Raw genomic sequence first — 15,236 nt, 5'->3', positions numbered from 1 at the left:
TAGGCGCCCAGAGGTGGAAGGCTTTTTTTTTTTTTTTTTTTTTAAGTGATTTGTTTTTTTCCCTTTGTGTTTGGCATCGCAGGTCAGGAGTACAACTTTTTAAAGATGGAAGCTGGGGAAGTGAACTCTCTGGGAGAGACCTATGACTTCGACAGCATCATGCACTATGCTCGGAACACGTTCTCCAGGTGATAATCCAAGGTTACATGTCCTTAGGACTATTTTCAGTAGTTGTGATTAGCTCTGTGGGCTACGTGAAGCCTAGAAGGAGAGCTGTGATCTATTGCAGAGATGTGTGGCAGTTGCAGTGAGCTCTGCTGCATTGTGAAGCTTGGGAAATATTTGAAAAAAGCAAGGCGGGTGAAGAGAAGTATGGTAGACTCCTGTTTTCCCCTCCCTGCTATATTCACCCAGTGCTGATAATCTCAGAGACCTTCCAAAGCCATGTTAGCATACTTTTCAACCTTCCCAGACAGCATCTATATATAAGTGTCTGCCCACCTTTGAGGGGGTAACGCTAAAACCACCTTTGAATCTTTCAGTTGTCTAGCTCATGCTTTGGAGTCACAATATTGCCTTCCGGATCCCTAGCATCTTTGCTAAGGGAGAATGTATAGATCATGGTCTTTAATTGCTTGGCTATTTTTTTAACCATTTATGTACTTGCTTTAGGTCAAGGCCTCTGCAACTCTGTGATTCTACATGACTGGGTTCTTCATGGAGCAGTTTTGAGTTCTGTTCCTGTCCCAACTAACTGACCCATTTCTGTGTAGGCTGTTTGCCCCTGACACCCATCTCATGCCTCCAGATGGAGCCCATTTTGTGATCAGACAGCTTTACTGGATAGAGAGGTGAAATGAGCATAGCTATTTATGTCCTGGATTTGGAAGGAGAGCTCCTGGATGACCAGCTTCATTTTGCTTCGTTATTTGAAGTGTTTTCCATAAATCCCGCTACTGCTCCTTCCCAAGAGCTTTCCTTCACTACATAGCGTGCGTAAAGGCAATGGGAGGCAGAGCGCAAATATTCACAATCTTGAGAACTTTTTGTTGCAAAAATTAAATTAATTTTTTAGTCCTCAGTTGTATGGAATTGCCAAGCCTATTGTTTTGTGCTTTTGTTTCTGAAACTTCATGTGAACCAGGGGAAAATTATTGAACTTGCTGAAATGCTGCTTGTTCTGGCAGGGGGAGATGGTGGCTGGGCAAGGGTGCTCTGCAGCCTTCAGAGATTTTTTTGGATCAGATACCTAAAGCAAACAATTTTTCTTCCCTTGAGGTATCTGCTGGATCCTTCCAGCATTTGCTAGACTCTAAATGGTTAGAATGGTCTTGCACAAAAGCAGGATTAAGTTATTACCACCATTTATATTGTGGATGCCTTTGAATCTGTGGCTCTTGAAAACCAGGGTCCTTCAAAACACTGCTGGGCCAAAAAGGGATAAAAATGGCAAGAGTCCTTCTAAATTTAAATTGGTGCTTAATAGGATTTTTAAGTCTGTTTTCTTTAAGCCCTTTGTCTCCGTGACCCACCCTCACCCCAGTAGCAGGCTTTGTGCCGTAATTGAACTGAGCGCTGAGTGCCTCTGTGGGCTGATTGTGCTCTCGCCATAAAGAGACAGGGTTGGGAACAGGCTTTCGCTTTACCAAGACCTGTCTTGGCATCTGCTCCCCTAAGGGAACGATGCTTACTTTGACCTATCAGTAGAGATTTGTGAGTGCATGTATGTCTCCTTCCCACCTTACTGAGGTTTGCAGCTGCTGGCCAATTGCAACCAAAACAGAGAAACTCGTAGAGCCCATGAAGATATTAAGTTCCAGCAAGTTTCATTAAGATCGGTGGCTAGGAATGGGAGATAGCCCCTGCATGACGCTGCTGAGGGAACTGCTATAGAGGGTGTGTTAATACATTACCGTACACCAGAAAGTCCACATAGGAAAAAGGTGGTCTGAGCACCCCACCAGTGGAGATAGGACGTGTAGCAAGGAGGTAAAGGACACGGGGCCGTGTCTGTGACTTGTTGTCTTGAAGCAACTCTTAAGTGGCACTTGGCCCAGCCTTGTTGTTGGTGACTTCTGTGAATACTGATGATAGCAAATCATACAGGTTTTGCCATGGTCAAATGCTGCTGCAGATCCTAGGCCCTTTTTATTCTAGACTTTGTACCTAGAACATAAAGGGACAGTTTTTCAGAGACACAATGAGTTCTAGTGGTGGAAATGATTTCCAGTGATGCTTTTGAAAATTGCTGCAGGAGTCACCGCTCATTTTCAGTTCACGGTGAAACATGTTTCTCATCTGCGTCTGTGGCTGATAGGAATAGGCGTACGGCCCAAGAGGCTGTAATGGCAGCAGTAACAAGTTCTTACCATGGGAACTTCTGTTCTTACCTGTGTCAGGAAGTTGCCTATGTTGCAGAGTATGGCTGCAGGCTTTTGTTTCCTGGTGCATTCCTTACAGATATATGGCAGCAAATTAAGTTGAATATTGCTGTCTCATTAAACAATTTCTTTTACTGCTGTCAAGACCCATAAACAGCAGCTTAGCAATAAGAAAGTTTAAATGTCCATGGAGCCCTAAGCAAATAGCGGGTTGCCTTAATTCACTAAGCCTCTTGCTAGTGGATGTGGCAGCACAGCCTGGAGTTACAAAACATGACCTCTGCAAAGCTCCCGTTTGAATCAGGACGCAGGTAGCACTGCATGCATGTCAAGGGGCATCTTCTTGATGTCTTGGCAACACATCATCCTAACCCTGCACATGGCATTTATGTCCTCCACAGGTTTTACTGTGTGAAGTAGGATTATATTGTCTGTCTGCTGCAGATGGGGATGTAAATACAGAAGCTGCCTGCAGCTGAGTCCTTAACCTCCCTCGAGCATCTGCTTCCCTGAGTGGTGTTTAAAGCACCTGTATCTGTTGCCCTCAGATGGGACGGTGAATATTCAGCATTTCTTAATATCAGTTGATAATTTCATAATGTTTACACAACACTTCACACATTCAGGGCACTATGTGGGTGCTAATGACTCTTGAGAGCATCTCTGCTTAAACTCTGTTCTTCTTAGCTAGTAACAGGGTTGTTTTGCTTGACTTAGAACTGCATTGGGCAGCTCTGACCATGCCTGGACAGCAGGAGATGCTCACCAAGTGTGCAACTTAACATCATGAAGTGTTGTTAAGCAGATGGGGTTGGGGTGAACAGCACGGGGTTGCTGGGACCCTTGTGGTTTAGGCCAGAAAGACTCTGTGTTGTTCTCGGTTCCTTTGACTGTAAAATGGGAGGAACTGTACTTACTGCCTCTTCATTTGGAGTCATGTTCAGCAATGCATGGGAAGGAAGCATAAAATTCAGTTGGTGGAAGAAGCAAAACCAGAAATGTTACTGGCCCAACCGTGGGTACAGCCTTCTGGAAGAAAATGTGTTTGGCAGGTAATAAGGGATCCCAGGGCAATGTGAAGCCGTGGGTTGTTGGTGTTGTGTGAGCCTTACCCTAGGTGTACACTGTGTGCAGGAGGCTGGGGGCTGTGAGTACGCAGTTGTGAGGGCTGGAATGGGAAAAAGAATCAAAAATTTGAGTGTGCAAGTGGTGGTTTCTCTGTTAAACTTTGTCTTTCTTCCCTGGTTGAGCCTGGAGATCTGCAGAAGGCATTTCACCGGCCACAGAAGTATGTCCCTGCCAAATGCTGAGTTCTTCTGTGAACTCCTGAGGAGGCTTGAAAACTTACTGTGAGCAAACAGACCTGTTTCTCTGTTTGTGGTGTTTCTGGAATTGGATGATTTATTTTTGATACATAAACTCACATAAATTCAGCCTGAGGCATGCAGCTGACATAGAATGCCAGCCTGAATTTGTCAGTCAAAACTTGATGGGCTCACCTCAGAGCTTGTAAGCACTGACGTTAGTGCTAATCAGGAATTTTCCTACCACTGAAAAAAACCCAACATCCCCCATGCAAGAGTTAATTCTAGTTTTTAAAACAGATTTAACTCCTTCCCCTCTATTTCTTCCTTCAGTTTGAATATTTACAAAATAATTTTCCCTAACAAAGTATGTTTAATAGAATGATATTTTCTGTTCACGAACATTGGCTGCAGCTCTGGACAGCTGTGATCCAAATACTCTGCTTGCAGTATTTATTTCAAATTAAACCAATATACCAAAAATACCCTCTCAAGCTCCTTCCCAATGCTTTTACGCAGATGAGCAGCCAATGACCAGAATTACCTGTGTACTCAGAGCTTAACCCGTACTTGAAGACTCTTGTATCAGGACTAGGCAGCACTGAAATGATTGCTTCTGCCCTGATTTCCTGTCGGACTCTATGGACACTTGTATCCTGTCCTTCAGAAAGAGAAGTCTGCCACACTGAGCTGATGCTGAAGTCTCAAGCTCACTGTTAGCCTTGGCACCTCCAAGCCTGTTAGGCATTCGGGGGTGCAGTGAAATGGTTCCTCTGGACTGGGCAGTCTGGCTGCGAGAGCTTGGACTTTACTAGCCTGGAGTTCAGGTTTCTGATTCCTCCCTCCCACTTTAGCCCTGCAGTCCTAATGCTGCCTTGGGGTCTGTCTTGCGTGCAAGCTCTTGCTTGGATGCATGGACTTTACATTTTGATGGAAGTGAGGACCGAGCTTAAATCCTTTACTGGACTGAGATCAGAAGTGCAGTAGAGAGCTCCTGGGTATGAATTACCACATGGAAGAAATAGTAGTGAGGAAAAAGAGGCAGAGAGAAGTGGAGTTATTAGCTTGGAAACTGATGCAGGACAAAAGTAGAGCACTTGATCTTTTTCTCTTGTCTATGGCAACCACAGTCACTGCCAGCCCAACCCCATCTGCTACTGAACAAACTCCCCTTCCCTCTGCTCCTTTGGCTTAAGTGTCCAATCTGGGCTCCTGCTGAGCCAGATGTACCATGAACCTTCTGCAAGAATATTTCATTGCCTTTTCTGATTTATGGCAAGGAATGCGTCTATACTCAAACAGAGGCAGCAGCAGCCTTGATATATTAAAAGAGGAATTTACTGGCTTGGCAGACTTGCCTGTACATTTGGAAGCTATCTGCTGCAGCAAGAAGGCCACCTCAAGACGTCACTGTCTGCATTACTCTTGCTTGTTAGCGTGGGATATATGGTCAAGGGGATGGCATGGGAGGCCTGCCAGGATGACTTTCTGTGCATCGTGTCACTTTCCCTGCTTCACTGCTCTTTGTCTCTCTGTTCTTCCCTTCAGAGGGGTTTTCCTCGACACCATCCTCCCCCGTCGTGATGATAACGGGGTCCGGCCAACTATTGGTCAGCGTATTCGCCTGAGTCAGGGAGACATCGCTCAGGCGAGGAAGTTGTACAAATGCCCAGGTAAATATGGCTTGTGGAGATGGCTCCAGCTTTATTGTAGACACATGGTTTGTCTGGAAGGCATTGGAGTTCAAGAGCACCGTAAAGATCCCTTTGATGAAAGAGGCTCAGGAAATGTAGACCATCAAATGCTTCAGGCTGGAGCTGTGGGAGAATTGAACTTGCCTAACATGTGTCTCCTATTAGTACTTCACCAGTATTCCTGTTTGGTTTAGGGCTTCAGGTTGTTCTGGTGTAGGCTCTCTTCACAGAAAATGAAATGGATGTACAAGACTGTGGACAGAGTGGGGACTAGGAGTTAGCAAAGTAGCAGAGGGATAGCTGGTGGGCTGGGGTCTCTACACATCAACCATCAAACTTCTGTTGAGTTACTTATATAGTTTTTGTCCCTGAGATGAGCCTTAAGATAAGTGTGTATCTGTGATTATGGTGTGTTGCACTGGGGCTCGGGAGATAGCATGGCAGAAAGCTCAAAGATGCCAATTTGTGAAACAACCAGGTGCTGGAAGCTGGTGCCTCGTGCTGTTCAGGGGAGGGCTGCATCCCTCTTTCTGCTGCAGAAGGGTTGATAGACTGGAAACAGCTTTGGTAGAGAACCCATCTACATATGTGTGACATACTAAAGACCAATAGCCTGGGTCCTGCTTTATGTGGGATCTGAAAAGATTGGCAAAAAGAGCACTGGGGTCACAGATATGATTGGGAGACTAAATTTACCCATCAGAACAAGAGGATCCTTTTAAAGTGGAGATGTGAGGCAGTGAAAGTTTATGCGACAGATTTAGCTGAATAGGTTCACAGAGTAAACCAGATTTCATAAAAGCAATCTGCCAGATGTAAGGACAGGTTCAATGTGAGGATGTAAAGAGAGGCTTCAAGCAAAGACGGCACCCAATCTGGTGCCTGTGGCATGGACTGTGGTGACTGAGATGGGAGGTAGCATGGGAGGAGTGATGCTTGGAGGTAGAAACTTTAACATGCTCTGTTGAATTTCTGCAGGAATGAAATATCTGTGAGAAGAGACTGGAGAATGAGAGAGTTGCCCTGATTTTGCAGAATGACTCTGTAACATTCGTAAGAAGGGAAGAAAAAAAGGACTTTTGCGAGCATGGCCAAGGTGTTTATCTAAATGGGTTGGTCTGGCCAGCATATAGGTCCAGTTGAGAGTGGCTTTGACTGATCATAAAGCTAATATGATCATAAATTATTAATCTTCTTGGAATAAGCATATCACAGGGAGAGAGGTGAAGGTGAGGAGGAGGGATAAGTTTTACCAGTATAGAGAGACACATCTCGGCGAGTGGCTGGCCAGCACTGCGCTGTGAACCACTGTGGAGGCCGTGGAAAGTGGTTGATAGCTGGTGTGCAAATCCGCTGCTTCTCTGTATCCAGCTACAGGTCAGAGAGCTTGGGTTCATAAGGGTCTAGAATAAATTCTGAGGACTTTAGGATCTGTGATGTTTAGAGATCACTGCTTAGCTTATAGTGACTGGTATCACTTTCTTAGGTGTGCTAGTTCTAATTAACTTTTTTTTTCTTTTTACCACTTGTAATTTTCTTTAATTTGCTTTTGGTTGAACAAGTTGTATGTCTTGGAAAATTATCTCATGGATTAGTTTAGGGATTGGTTTGTTTGAATACTAAAAAAAAAAACCAACAAAAAAATGGATGTCTTGCACGATGTTTTTTTGATTGAATCAGACTTAATCCAAGCAAGCTTTTCATTCCCATAGCTGGAAGCATCACCTACAGATTGAGATTTCTCAAGGCAAGCTTGAAAAGCCACTTTGGCCTGAGGTTGAAGTCAAACTAAAAGCTACAAAGCAACTCTCTTTAAATGAGGGCCCTTCTGAGTCTCAAGTTTTCCACTTGCAAAGTAGAACTTTTGTACCTTTTAGGGTCTTTTCTGCAAAGCTTTAGCAGAGGTTATTGCAGTTCAGAACATATTTGGCAGCAGAATGATTAGAGCTTTAAGCCTACTAAACATATTTTCTTCAAATATCTATTGTTTTGATTTGTTTTTCTTTTTTTCTTTGCATCAAAATTTATATACAGGTTGCATGTGAAGAGAAGCATATTTAATTACATTAACATCTTCAGATGCCATTTGACTCTGTAGCTTGAAAATTTCTCTTCCTCTGCAAAATGCAAAGCACAGGAGTTCAAAACCAAAGGACTGCAACTGTATGCTCAAGCAGGGTCTGAGTGAGACCTAAGGTTAAGGACAACTTTGTTCAGTAGTCAAGCTGAGGATTTTTAGGTAAAACACAACAAACATAATCTAGAAGTTGAATGACATATGGTTTCCCTTTTAGAAAGAAAGTCTCCATCTGAGAATGCCTGAGAAAATCCCCCCAAAAAAGAGCTAGCATGATGGAGGATGAGTTACAAGCATGCACTGGTATGAGCCAGGACGACTGCTGTGTCTATTGTAAAAAACCAGGGCTCTCCAACTCATTAGACTGGAGCTCTTGTGGCTGCTGCAGTTAGGGCTGGCTTAGCTTTTCCATTCTAAAACCCTGCTGTTTTAAATTGCTCTTAATTCCCCAAAGCTTATACCTGCTGGGTTGAAGTTAGTGCCAAGCCAGGTGAAACCAAATGAAATTTGCTGAAGGAATTTCTGAAAGGCAAGATGCATTCTGCTACATAGTAGTAAATGCTAGATTTGCTATGGCTGCATTGTTGAGGATTTGATGAATATAGTCACTACAAAAGACTTTAAAGCAGTACGTCCTGTCGTCTTGTGCCGTGCTGAAGGGAAGTGCTGTGCTGAAGCCACAGTGTGGCTGTGCTGACTGTGCAGGGATGGTTAAACTATAAATTGAGGATGGTCCTGCATTGTATCATCCCATCCAATTCTCTGTGCATTTTCAAAAAGATGCAGTGTACCAGTAACCAGGTGATGAGCAGTAAGTGCCTGTCACTCAATGGCTTAATTTACAAATTACTTCTGAAGCATTCACCTTTTCTACTTTGCTTTTTGCCTCTGTTCCTTTCTAGCTGCTTATGTGTGCAACAGCCTCTTCACCGTGGGCGAAAACCACCTCAGCACAGGTTCTTGGATCCCAGAATTACCAAACACTAGTCTTATTGGACCTGTTGGCTTCTTTGCTACTAAGCGGAGTACAGTTGTATTGCTTTTTGGTGTGCTCTGCAAGAGATTGTGCTTGACTCACAAATATGCATTGCTCGTTATTATCATACTTCCCCCTGCCCGCGCAAACAACCACCCTCCTCTGCACTGAAAGGCCAGCCTCTCCCAGTGTGTCTGGAGAACTTCCTCTGCAAGGTTTGGATAGGTAGCAAGGTTCGGATAGGTAGTAGGTACGTTAGTACCTGTTCCATAACTACATAGTCTTGCCAGGATCTGTGTAATCACACTTAGGAGAATTAAGTCTGGGCTGTCAGAAATCTTCACTGTGGTTCAGCTGAGGGCAGTAATCCTCTTTGTCTGGTGTCATTATGGTCATGTAGTCTGTGTTCCCAGTGATTTAGAGCTCTCTCTATCATTTCATATTTGTTTAAATAGATTTTTGAGCAGAGAAAAAGAACATTGCTTTATCTTGGTGAGTTGTGGATTGGAATCCCCTCTTTATTGGGACACCTTGTCAGATGTTGGCATTCCTAGACCATCCCAAGGTGGTGGTCACTCCAGGCCATGCACTGACCAGTGGTGATGCCAGAGGGTCACCTGAAGAATGGCTTGCTGTCCTCAGAAAATAAGCCTGGCTGGGACTCAGCTTCTTTGAGATGTTTATCTGCTGGGGCAGCGTGCGTTTCCTGCTTGAGGGTCCTACGAGCATCCTGGGAGCTGGAACTATCCTGACAGATTCTGACACAGATGACAAGGCAAGGCATCTTTGCAAGAGGTAGAAAGGAAGAAAGTGTATTTATTCTGCAAATAAAACTCCAGGTTTCTTCTCCAGTTCATGCAGGTCATCACCTTTTACAAGCATCTCTCTCTGCCCACCTGAAGAAAACAGCATCACATGCCAAACATTTTGGGAGAGGTGGGAGGATATTAGCTATTTCTGCAGAATTGAAGCTAAAACTTGCTGTGCAGTGTTCCTTTGTAGTTGTGTAATGGTTTGGGGGCTTTTAGGGGCTCAAAATGGCTTGAGAAGGAAGGAGCGATGCAGAGGTTTTGACCTTTCATTTATTTTCTTTGTTCCTCTGGGGCAGATGTGTGCGTTTACCTGCCCATTTTGCTCAGTGGTGCTTTTTTGTGCTAGTTTAAAATATCTTTGACTTTCCTGATAGGAATTGCTTTGCCAGATCGCATGCTGACCTGTGCCTTGAAATATGTGCAGCTTGTTGCTAGGAGTGACTCCACCTTCCAGAGCACCCCTATGAGCTGTTTGGTTGGGCAAAGCCCCTTTTTGTGTCCCCGCCTATTGTTCATCCAGTCTGATCTGTCAAGCTGTGGATCAAACTACTTCAGGGAAATTAAGAAATTCTGGCCTAGGTGACTGCCTCTCCCCTTTTTGAAGATATTAAACTTTTTGAATGGGACCAGTCTCTTTTCACCTCCAACTTCCGACCCACCCACCTAAATGTAATCATGGCTGAAAAATTAGTGAGTGTGTGATAGCATCAGGCAGAGGAACATCCCCTGGCATTTCCATGAGAAAGGGAGCCAGATGTTCAGCCTTGTCCGATCTTTCAAAGCACTGCTGCTTAATGAGGGATATTTGGGAGCTGCCTTACCGTCACTGAGGAAACCAAGTTGCAGGTCAAGGGCAGCTTTATAACATTGTCGGGTTATGAAATTGGAAAAACAACTGGAAAGCAGGCAAGCCAAGGTCCCTGCTCCTTGCGATAGGTATCTGCACGTGTCTAGTGAGCACTCTGAAGGAAATGGGAGATTTGATATTTGTGATCCTCCCACCTAGCCAGTCAGCTGCTTTGCAGATGTAGATGGTCACTCCTTGTTCCAGCTCCGTCCTCCTGGCTCAGAGAGCAGGAACTACAGTAGTTGCAGCTTTCCCAGATGTTGGAAGCTGTGGTTCCCTAAAGGAGCATATGTGTGTGCATATTACTTGCTTCCCAAAAGTCGCTCTGGGATCTACATTTCATCAGCGGCAGCAGGCCACAAAAACAGGAAGGTGGAGAGTGGGGTGAGCTACAGTGCTCACGTTTTATCCTGTACAGTGTGACAGCAGGGTCGGTGCTGGACGGCCAAAGCATGAGGGCAGTGGGGCTTGCCCTGCTTTTGTTAGGATGTTTTAACCCCCCCAAAAGACACTGAACAATGGTAACTAAGGAGGAGAACTTCATTAAGCAGCTTGTAATGAAGGGAAAACAGATTTGCTGGCAGCAGTCTTGGGGTTGCGAGGTGTCCTGGGGTTAATATTTCGCATTTGATTAGTGGATGAGATTTTCCTCACTAGGGTTGAAACCTGAAAGTGCTGGTGTGTGGAAGGAAAATGAAGGAAGAAGGGTGCCTCTTTAAAAGCTGTTTCCCCTGTATCCTTGCACTGATCATCTTCTATCCTGGGAATTCTGACAAATTTCACATCACCCCTTTGCAAGGTCTCAGGTGATCAATGACCTTTGGCCAGTACCATGAATGAACATCCTTAGAGTACCAGCCACCAATCTGCACACAGCAGCCATGTGCAAACACTGGTAGACCCTGCTGTCTTCCAGAGACTCACTCCTTGTTGCTGGGTTTTTTCCCCGCACTTCTCCTGCAGCTTGTGGAGAGACCTTGCAGGACTCAACAGGGAATTTCTCAGCCCCTGGCTTTCCAAATGGCTACCCTTCCTATTCCCACTGTGTCTGGAGGATCTCGGTGACCCCAGGGGAGAAGGTAGGTGCCACAAGGTGGGCTCTGGGCTTCCTTTGTGTGTGGTTTTGCCTGTGATGAGAGTGTTAGCAGCTGCCAAAAGATCTCCGTGTGCCTGGAGTGCAGGGATGGAGCCTGAAAAGGCTCCTGAGCACCATCGCTGTCCTCCCAGCGATGGGGTTGGGAATACGTGGTCCTGAGGAGAGAATAGGCAATGCTGGAGCAGAGACTCTTCCCAGGTCTGGGCTGTGTGTTGATCTCTGATCCTTCCTCTCTATTAGAGGCTGAATCCCACATGGACATTTCCTGCCACCCTGTGCCTCTGGCCGAGCTCGCCTTTCAAAGCCAGGTGCCAATCAGATGAGTTAGATAAAATGTGCCAGCCAGCTGGGGTCCCAAAGGGAGCCAAGGAGCTGTGGGTGACATCAGTGGCCTGCCGCTGTCATGCAGGCATAATGTCCCTGTTGGGGGACTCCCGCTCCCCACCTTGGAACTCAGCCCCACTGCACATCTATCACCCACCTTGTTCACCTTCTTCCCAGCTCCTTTCGTTTTATTGATCTTCCTGTGGAAATGAAATCTTTCCTTAATCCACTGACATCAGCCCTTCAGTCCTTTCATGCCATACCAGGCTGCAAGAATGCGCAGCCCGGCTTGGGAGCTCCTCGGCAGAGTGGCTTTGCTGAGGACCACCCTTGAGACGCACTTAAGACTCGGACTCGAACAAAGAAGAGCAGAGCTTACTCATTTTGCAGCAGCCATCTTGCTCTGGGACCTGGTTCTGTCACCTGCAAGCCCAGTCCCATGCAGTGCTGAGCTCCCACCGTTAGCAGTGGAGAGAGCTTCGCCAGGGGCAGAGATGCCAAGAACCATCCAGGTTTTGAAACTGTGGCACTGGGAGTTTTGCAGTGCAAATCTTACTGTAAACTCTCCCTTGATCTCTCAGCCTCTTCAGAAGAGTTGGGATAGGATAGGATAGGATAGGATAGGACCCAGCATCTAAATGCTGAACCATTACTGTTTAAAAAAAAAAAAAGTCAAGTTCAGATTAAATGCTTCAACTTATCTGTTTAATCAAATGGAGCAATTGGTACAAAGTAGCATCATAGCACTGAGGCATTAGCTTGGAACAGAAACTGGGCTTGCAGTATTCATCTGCACAGAAGCAGGTGAATCTCCTTTTGCTATCCCAAGCCAGAAAAGTGCGAACGAAGTGAGTGACACCATTCCCAACTGCGCTCTGCACGGCCAGCCAGAGCTCTGGGGGAGAATAGCTGTTTTAATCTAATGACATTTCTGTGGCAGACAATAGATGTAAATTCATACGTGGGTCAAATCTTGCAAGGACAAAAATGCCGCAAGTACACCCCACCAGTGACTTCCATAGGCCCGGAGCAAGGTCTGTAATCCATGTTACAGAGGAAGGAGACCAAAGGGATAAAATCTGAATGCTAAGCTCTGCTTGGTAAAGCCACTGGACACAATTACCTCACAGAGTGCAATTGTCTGAATGGGGAAACTTGTCAGCAAAATTAGCTATTGCTTACAAGTGTCATTTATATAAGGGTATAACCCCCAAATATCTGTGTTTTGGGGCAGTGTGTTTCTGGGCAATGTGTTTCTCTATGATATTCACATTAATCAAACCCAAAGATTCAATTTTTAATTTTAAAAAACCCAAACTGGGCTTTTTTTAAGTAGCATTTTAGTAACTAAGGAGCAGTGACTGAATTACCGAATGGGTAGTAAAGTGCTGTCTGCTGTCATTTACTTTCATGGTTTTGTTAGAATACCTTGAGAAGCCTTTCTTTTGTGAGGGAAGCTGGTTAAAAAATCCCACCAGCTGTCCAACTGTCTTTCCCTGTGTACCTGCTTAGGTAGCACTGTAGCAGAGGTGACACACGTAATCTGTAGGGTCTTCTCTTTGAAGTATCTCCCTTCCCAAAGAGAAGTGTGTATGTTCTCCTTTCAGATTATGTTAAACTTCACATCAATGGACCTATTTAAAAGTCGCCTTTGCTGGTATGATTATGTGGAGGTGCGTGATGGCTACTGGCGGAAGGCTCCGTTACTGGGTGAGTAGCTGTTTTCTTTTAATTGCATTTTGTGGGTTCTTCATGATGCTTAGGGGGGTGGGGGGAAGCAAACAGAAACAAACCTTTCTTCACCTGGGAGGAGCCTACATCTGGCCAGTGCAGTGGCCATCCATCAGTGTCTCCATCCAGAAATGCCGGTGTGCCGTATTCACACCGAATGATTCATACTCTAAGCCTTCGGTAGTAAAGACGCTACTCCTTCCTTTTCCAGCTTGAGAAGTGAGGCAGAGAGGGAAGTGAGACAGAGGCATGGCTGGGACTAGAAATGTGGTCTCTGGAGTTTTGTTATTGCTTTTTCCTAAGCCTGGGGTGGAACTGTCAGAATGCCCGTACAGCTCCCGGCCCAAGCTCCTGCCATTATTTCTCAAGCATTTGTGTTTACAAATACACCGTAGCCTGTACTTTGAGCCTCTGTATTCCTAGGCATGGTCTAGCAAGTCCTGTACTAGAATGTCAAGCTGCGCAAGGGCTCTCCTCTGCTCCTGCTCCCAAAGATCTCAAGGAGGTGCAGCTCCTCTGTGGCCTCCCTATTCCTCTGCCTCCTGCCATCATAACTGCCAGTCACCCTGAGTGGGCAGTCAGGAGTCCCACCTGCTTTGTCACCAGCTCTGATCCTCACTCCGTCCCCTAACCTCGGTGTCCCAACGTGTAAAATGCTGAGCTGCAAACAGCCCCTTCTGCTGGGAAGGCAGGCAGCCGGCAGGCTGTGCGGGCGGCATCTCCAGCTGCGTCAGAAGCGCTGCGCCCCGTGCTGCCACACAGGACAGGGCTGAGGCCAGCGGGCCTGGGGAGCTCTGGGCACTCCCCTCGGCCTCCCGGGGTGTCCCATACCTGGTACCAGGTGAGGTGCTGAGGCTGAAGCCGTGCTGCTCTCCGGAGGGTTCTGTACAGAACCTTTCAGCGCAGAGTTGGCAGCCCGTTTTACTGCTTCCTGCCTGTTTTGGGGCTGGCAGCATTTATTGCCGTTTTCTGCTGCACATGCGTCAGGTAACTTTGCTCCAGCAGCTGCAACTTAGCTCCTCGTTATTTATTTTTTCTGCCGAGTAATTTAAAGGTATTTCAGAAGCCAAGCACCTCCCCGTCCCCCTAGTGCAGGTGGACTCGCGAGTGTTTCCATCTGGAAGGAGACGCTGCATGAGTGGCTACAGCTCCCGCAAGGGGCTGAGCCCATGAAATTAGCTCGGAAGAGGCAGACAGACGGCAATTCAGCAGGGGGCGGGGAGGGGGATTAGTGTGAATTGTGAAAGCACGGGCTTCTTGCGGAGAGAAAAAAATACATGTGCACTGCATATTTTCCCAGGGAAGTGTGTGAAAACCCAGCCTTTAAATGGTGTATAACTTTTTATGAATGGGCCCTTTATCACACTCTGAGGAGTTTGCTCATTCTCGTTCCTCATCTGCGTTTCCTCTCCTTGACACCCTTGTTAAACTCCAAGTCTAAATCCAGGAGGCAGTTGCTCAGTGACCCTAGAGGAAGGGGCTTTGCAGTGCTGATGCTGTTTGTTAGCATCCCCTTTGGGAGCGGAGGTGGGAGATGCTATTGGCACGCTGCAGGGCTGTCACACTGCCCCAACAGCGCTGGGCAGCCTGGGGGCACAGGGGCTCAGAATTAAGTAGCCAAGTAAAGTTAGGATCCGAGATAATATTTAGATGGGTGACTCCACAAGAGAAAAAAGTTGGCGGTGAAATGTCTGTTGAAGAGAAACAATTTGCAGCTCACCTTCTGATTTGCACTGACTGGCCTGTCGCAGAGGCATAGCTCTTGCACCCGTGAAGGTCATAGCTCTCCTGAGGACGCCAAGTGCTGAAGGTGGGGCAGGCAGAGCCAAAAGTGGTGGTAGCTGACCGGCGGTAGCTGACTAAGCAGGGGCCCCTGGGCTTTCAGTGCACAGGATCGTGCCAACTACTCTGCCCCCCATACACAGGAAAAGCAACAACCTTCTCTGCCTGTCAGCCAAAAAGCCTTGAACTATCTGTCTCCTTACTCAGTGTAG

At 46.3% G+C, this 15,236-nt stretch overlaps 1 protein-coding gene across 1 annotated transcript in view; it reads left to right on the top strand.

The window, feature by feature from the left end:
• Nucleotides 1-15,236, top strand: part of TLL2 (tolloid like 2) — a 78,946-nt gene that overhangs the window by 45,245 nt on the left and 18,465 nt on the right. Inside the window, exons 7-10 of the mRNA XM_035897398.1 lie at nucleotides 83-188; nucleotides 5,234-5,358; nucleotides 11,055-11,170; nucleotides 13,119-13,221. Coding sequence (XP_035753291.1) covers nucleotides 83-188; nucleotides 5,234-5,358; nucleotides 11,055-11,170; nucleotides 13,119-13,221 — 450 coding nt within the window. The remainder of the gene's footprint in view (nucleotides 1-82; nucleotides 189-5,233; nucleotides 5,359-11,054; nucleotides 11,171-13,118; nucleotides 13,222-15,236) is intronic.

The sequence above is a fragment of the Egretta garzetta genome, unplaced genomic scaffold (assembly GCF_000687185.1).
Source record: "Egretta garzetta isolate BGI_Z169 unplaced genomic scaffold, ASM68718v1 scaffold56, whole genome shotgun sequence".
NCBI lineage: Eukaryota > Metazoa > Chordata > Aves > Pelecaniformes > Ardeidae > Egretta > Egretta garzetta.
The sequence above is the reverse complement of the archived record's forward strand: the minus strand, read 5'-3'. Positions and strand labels throughout refer to the sequence as shown.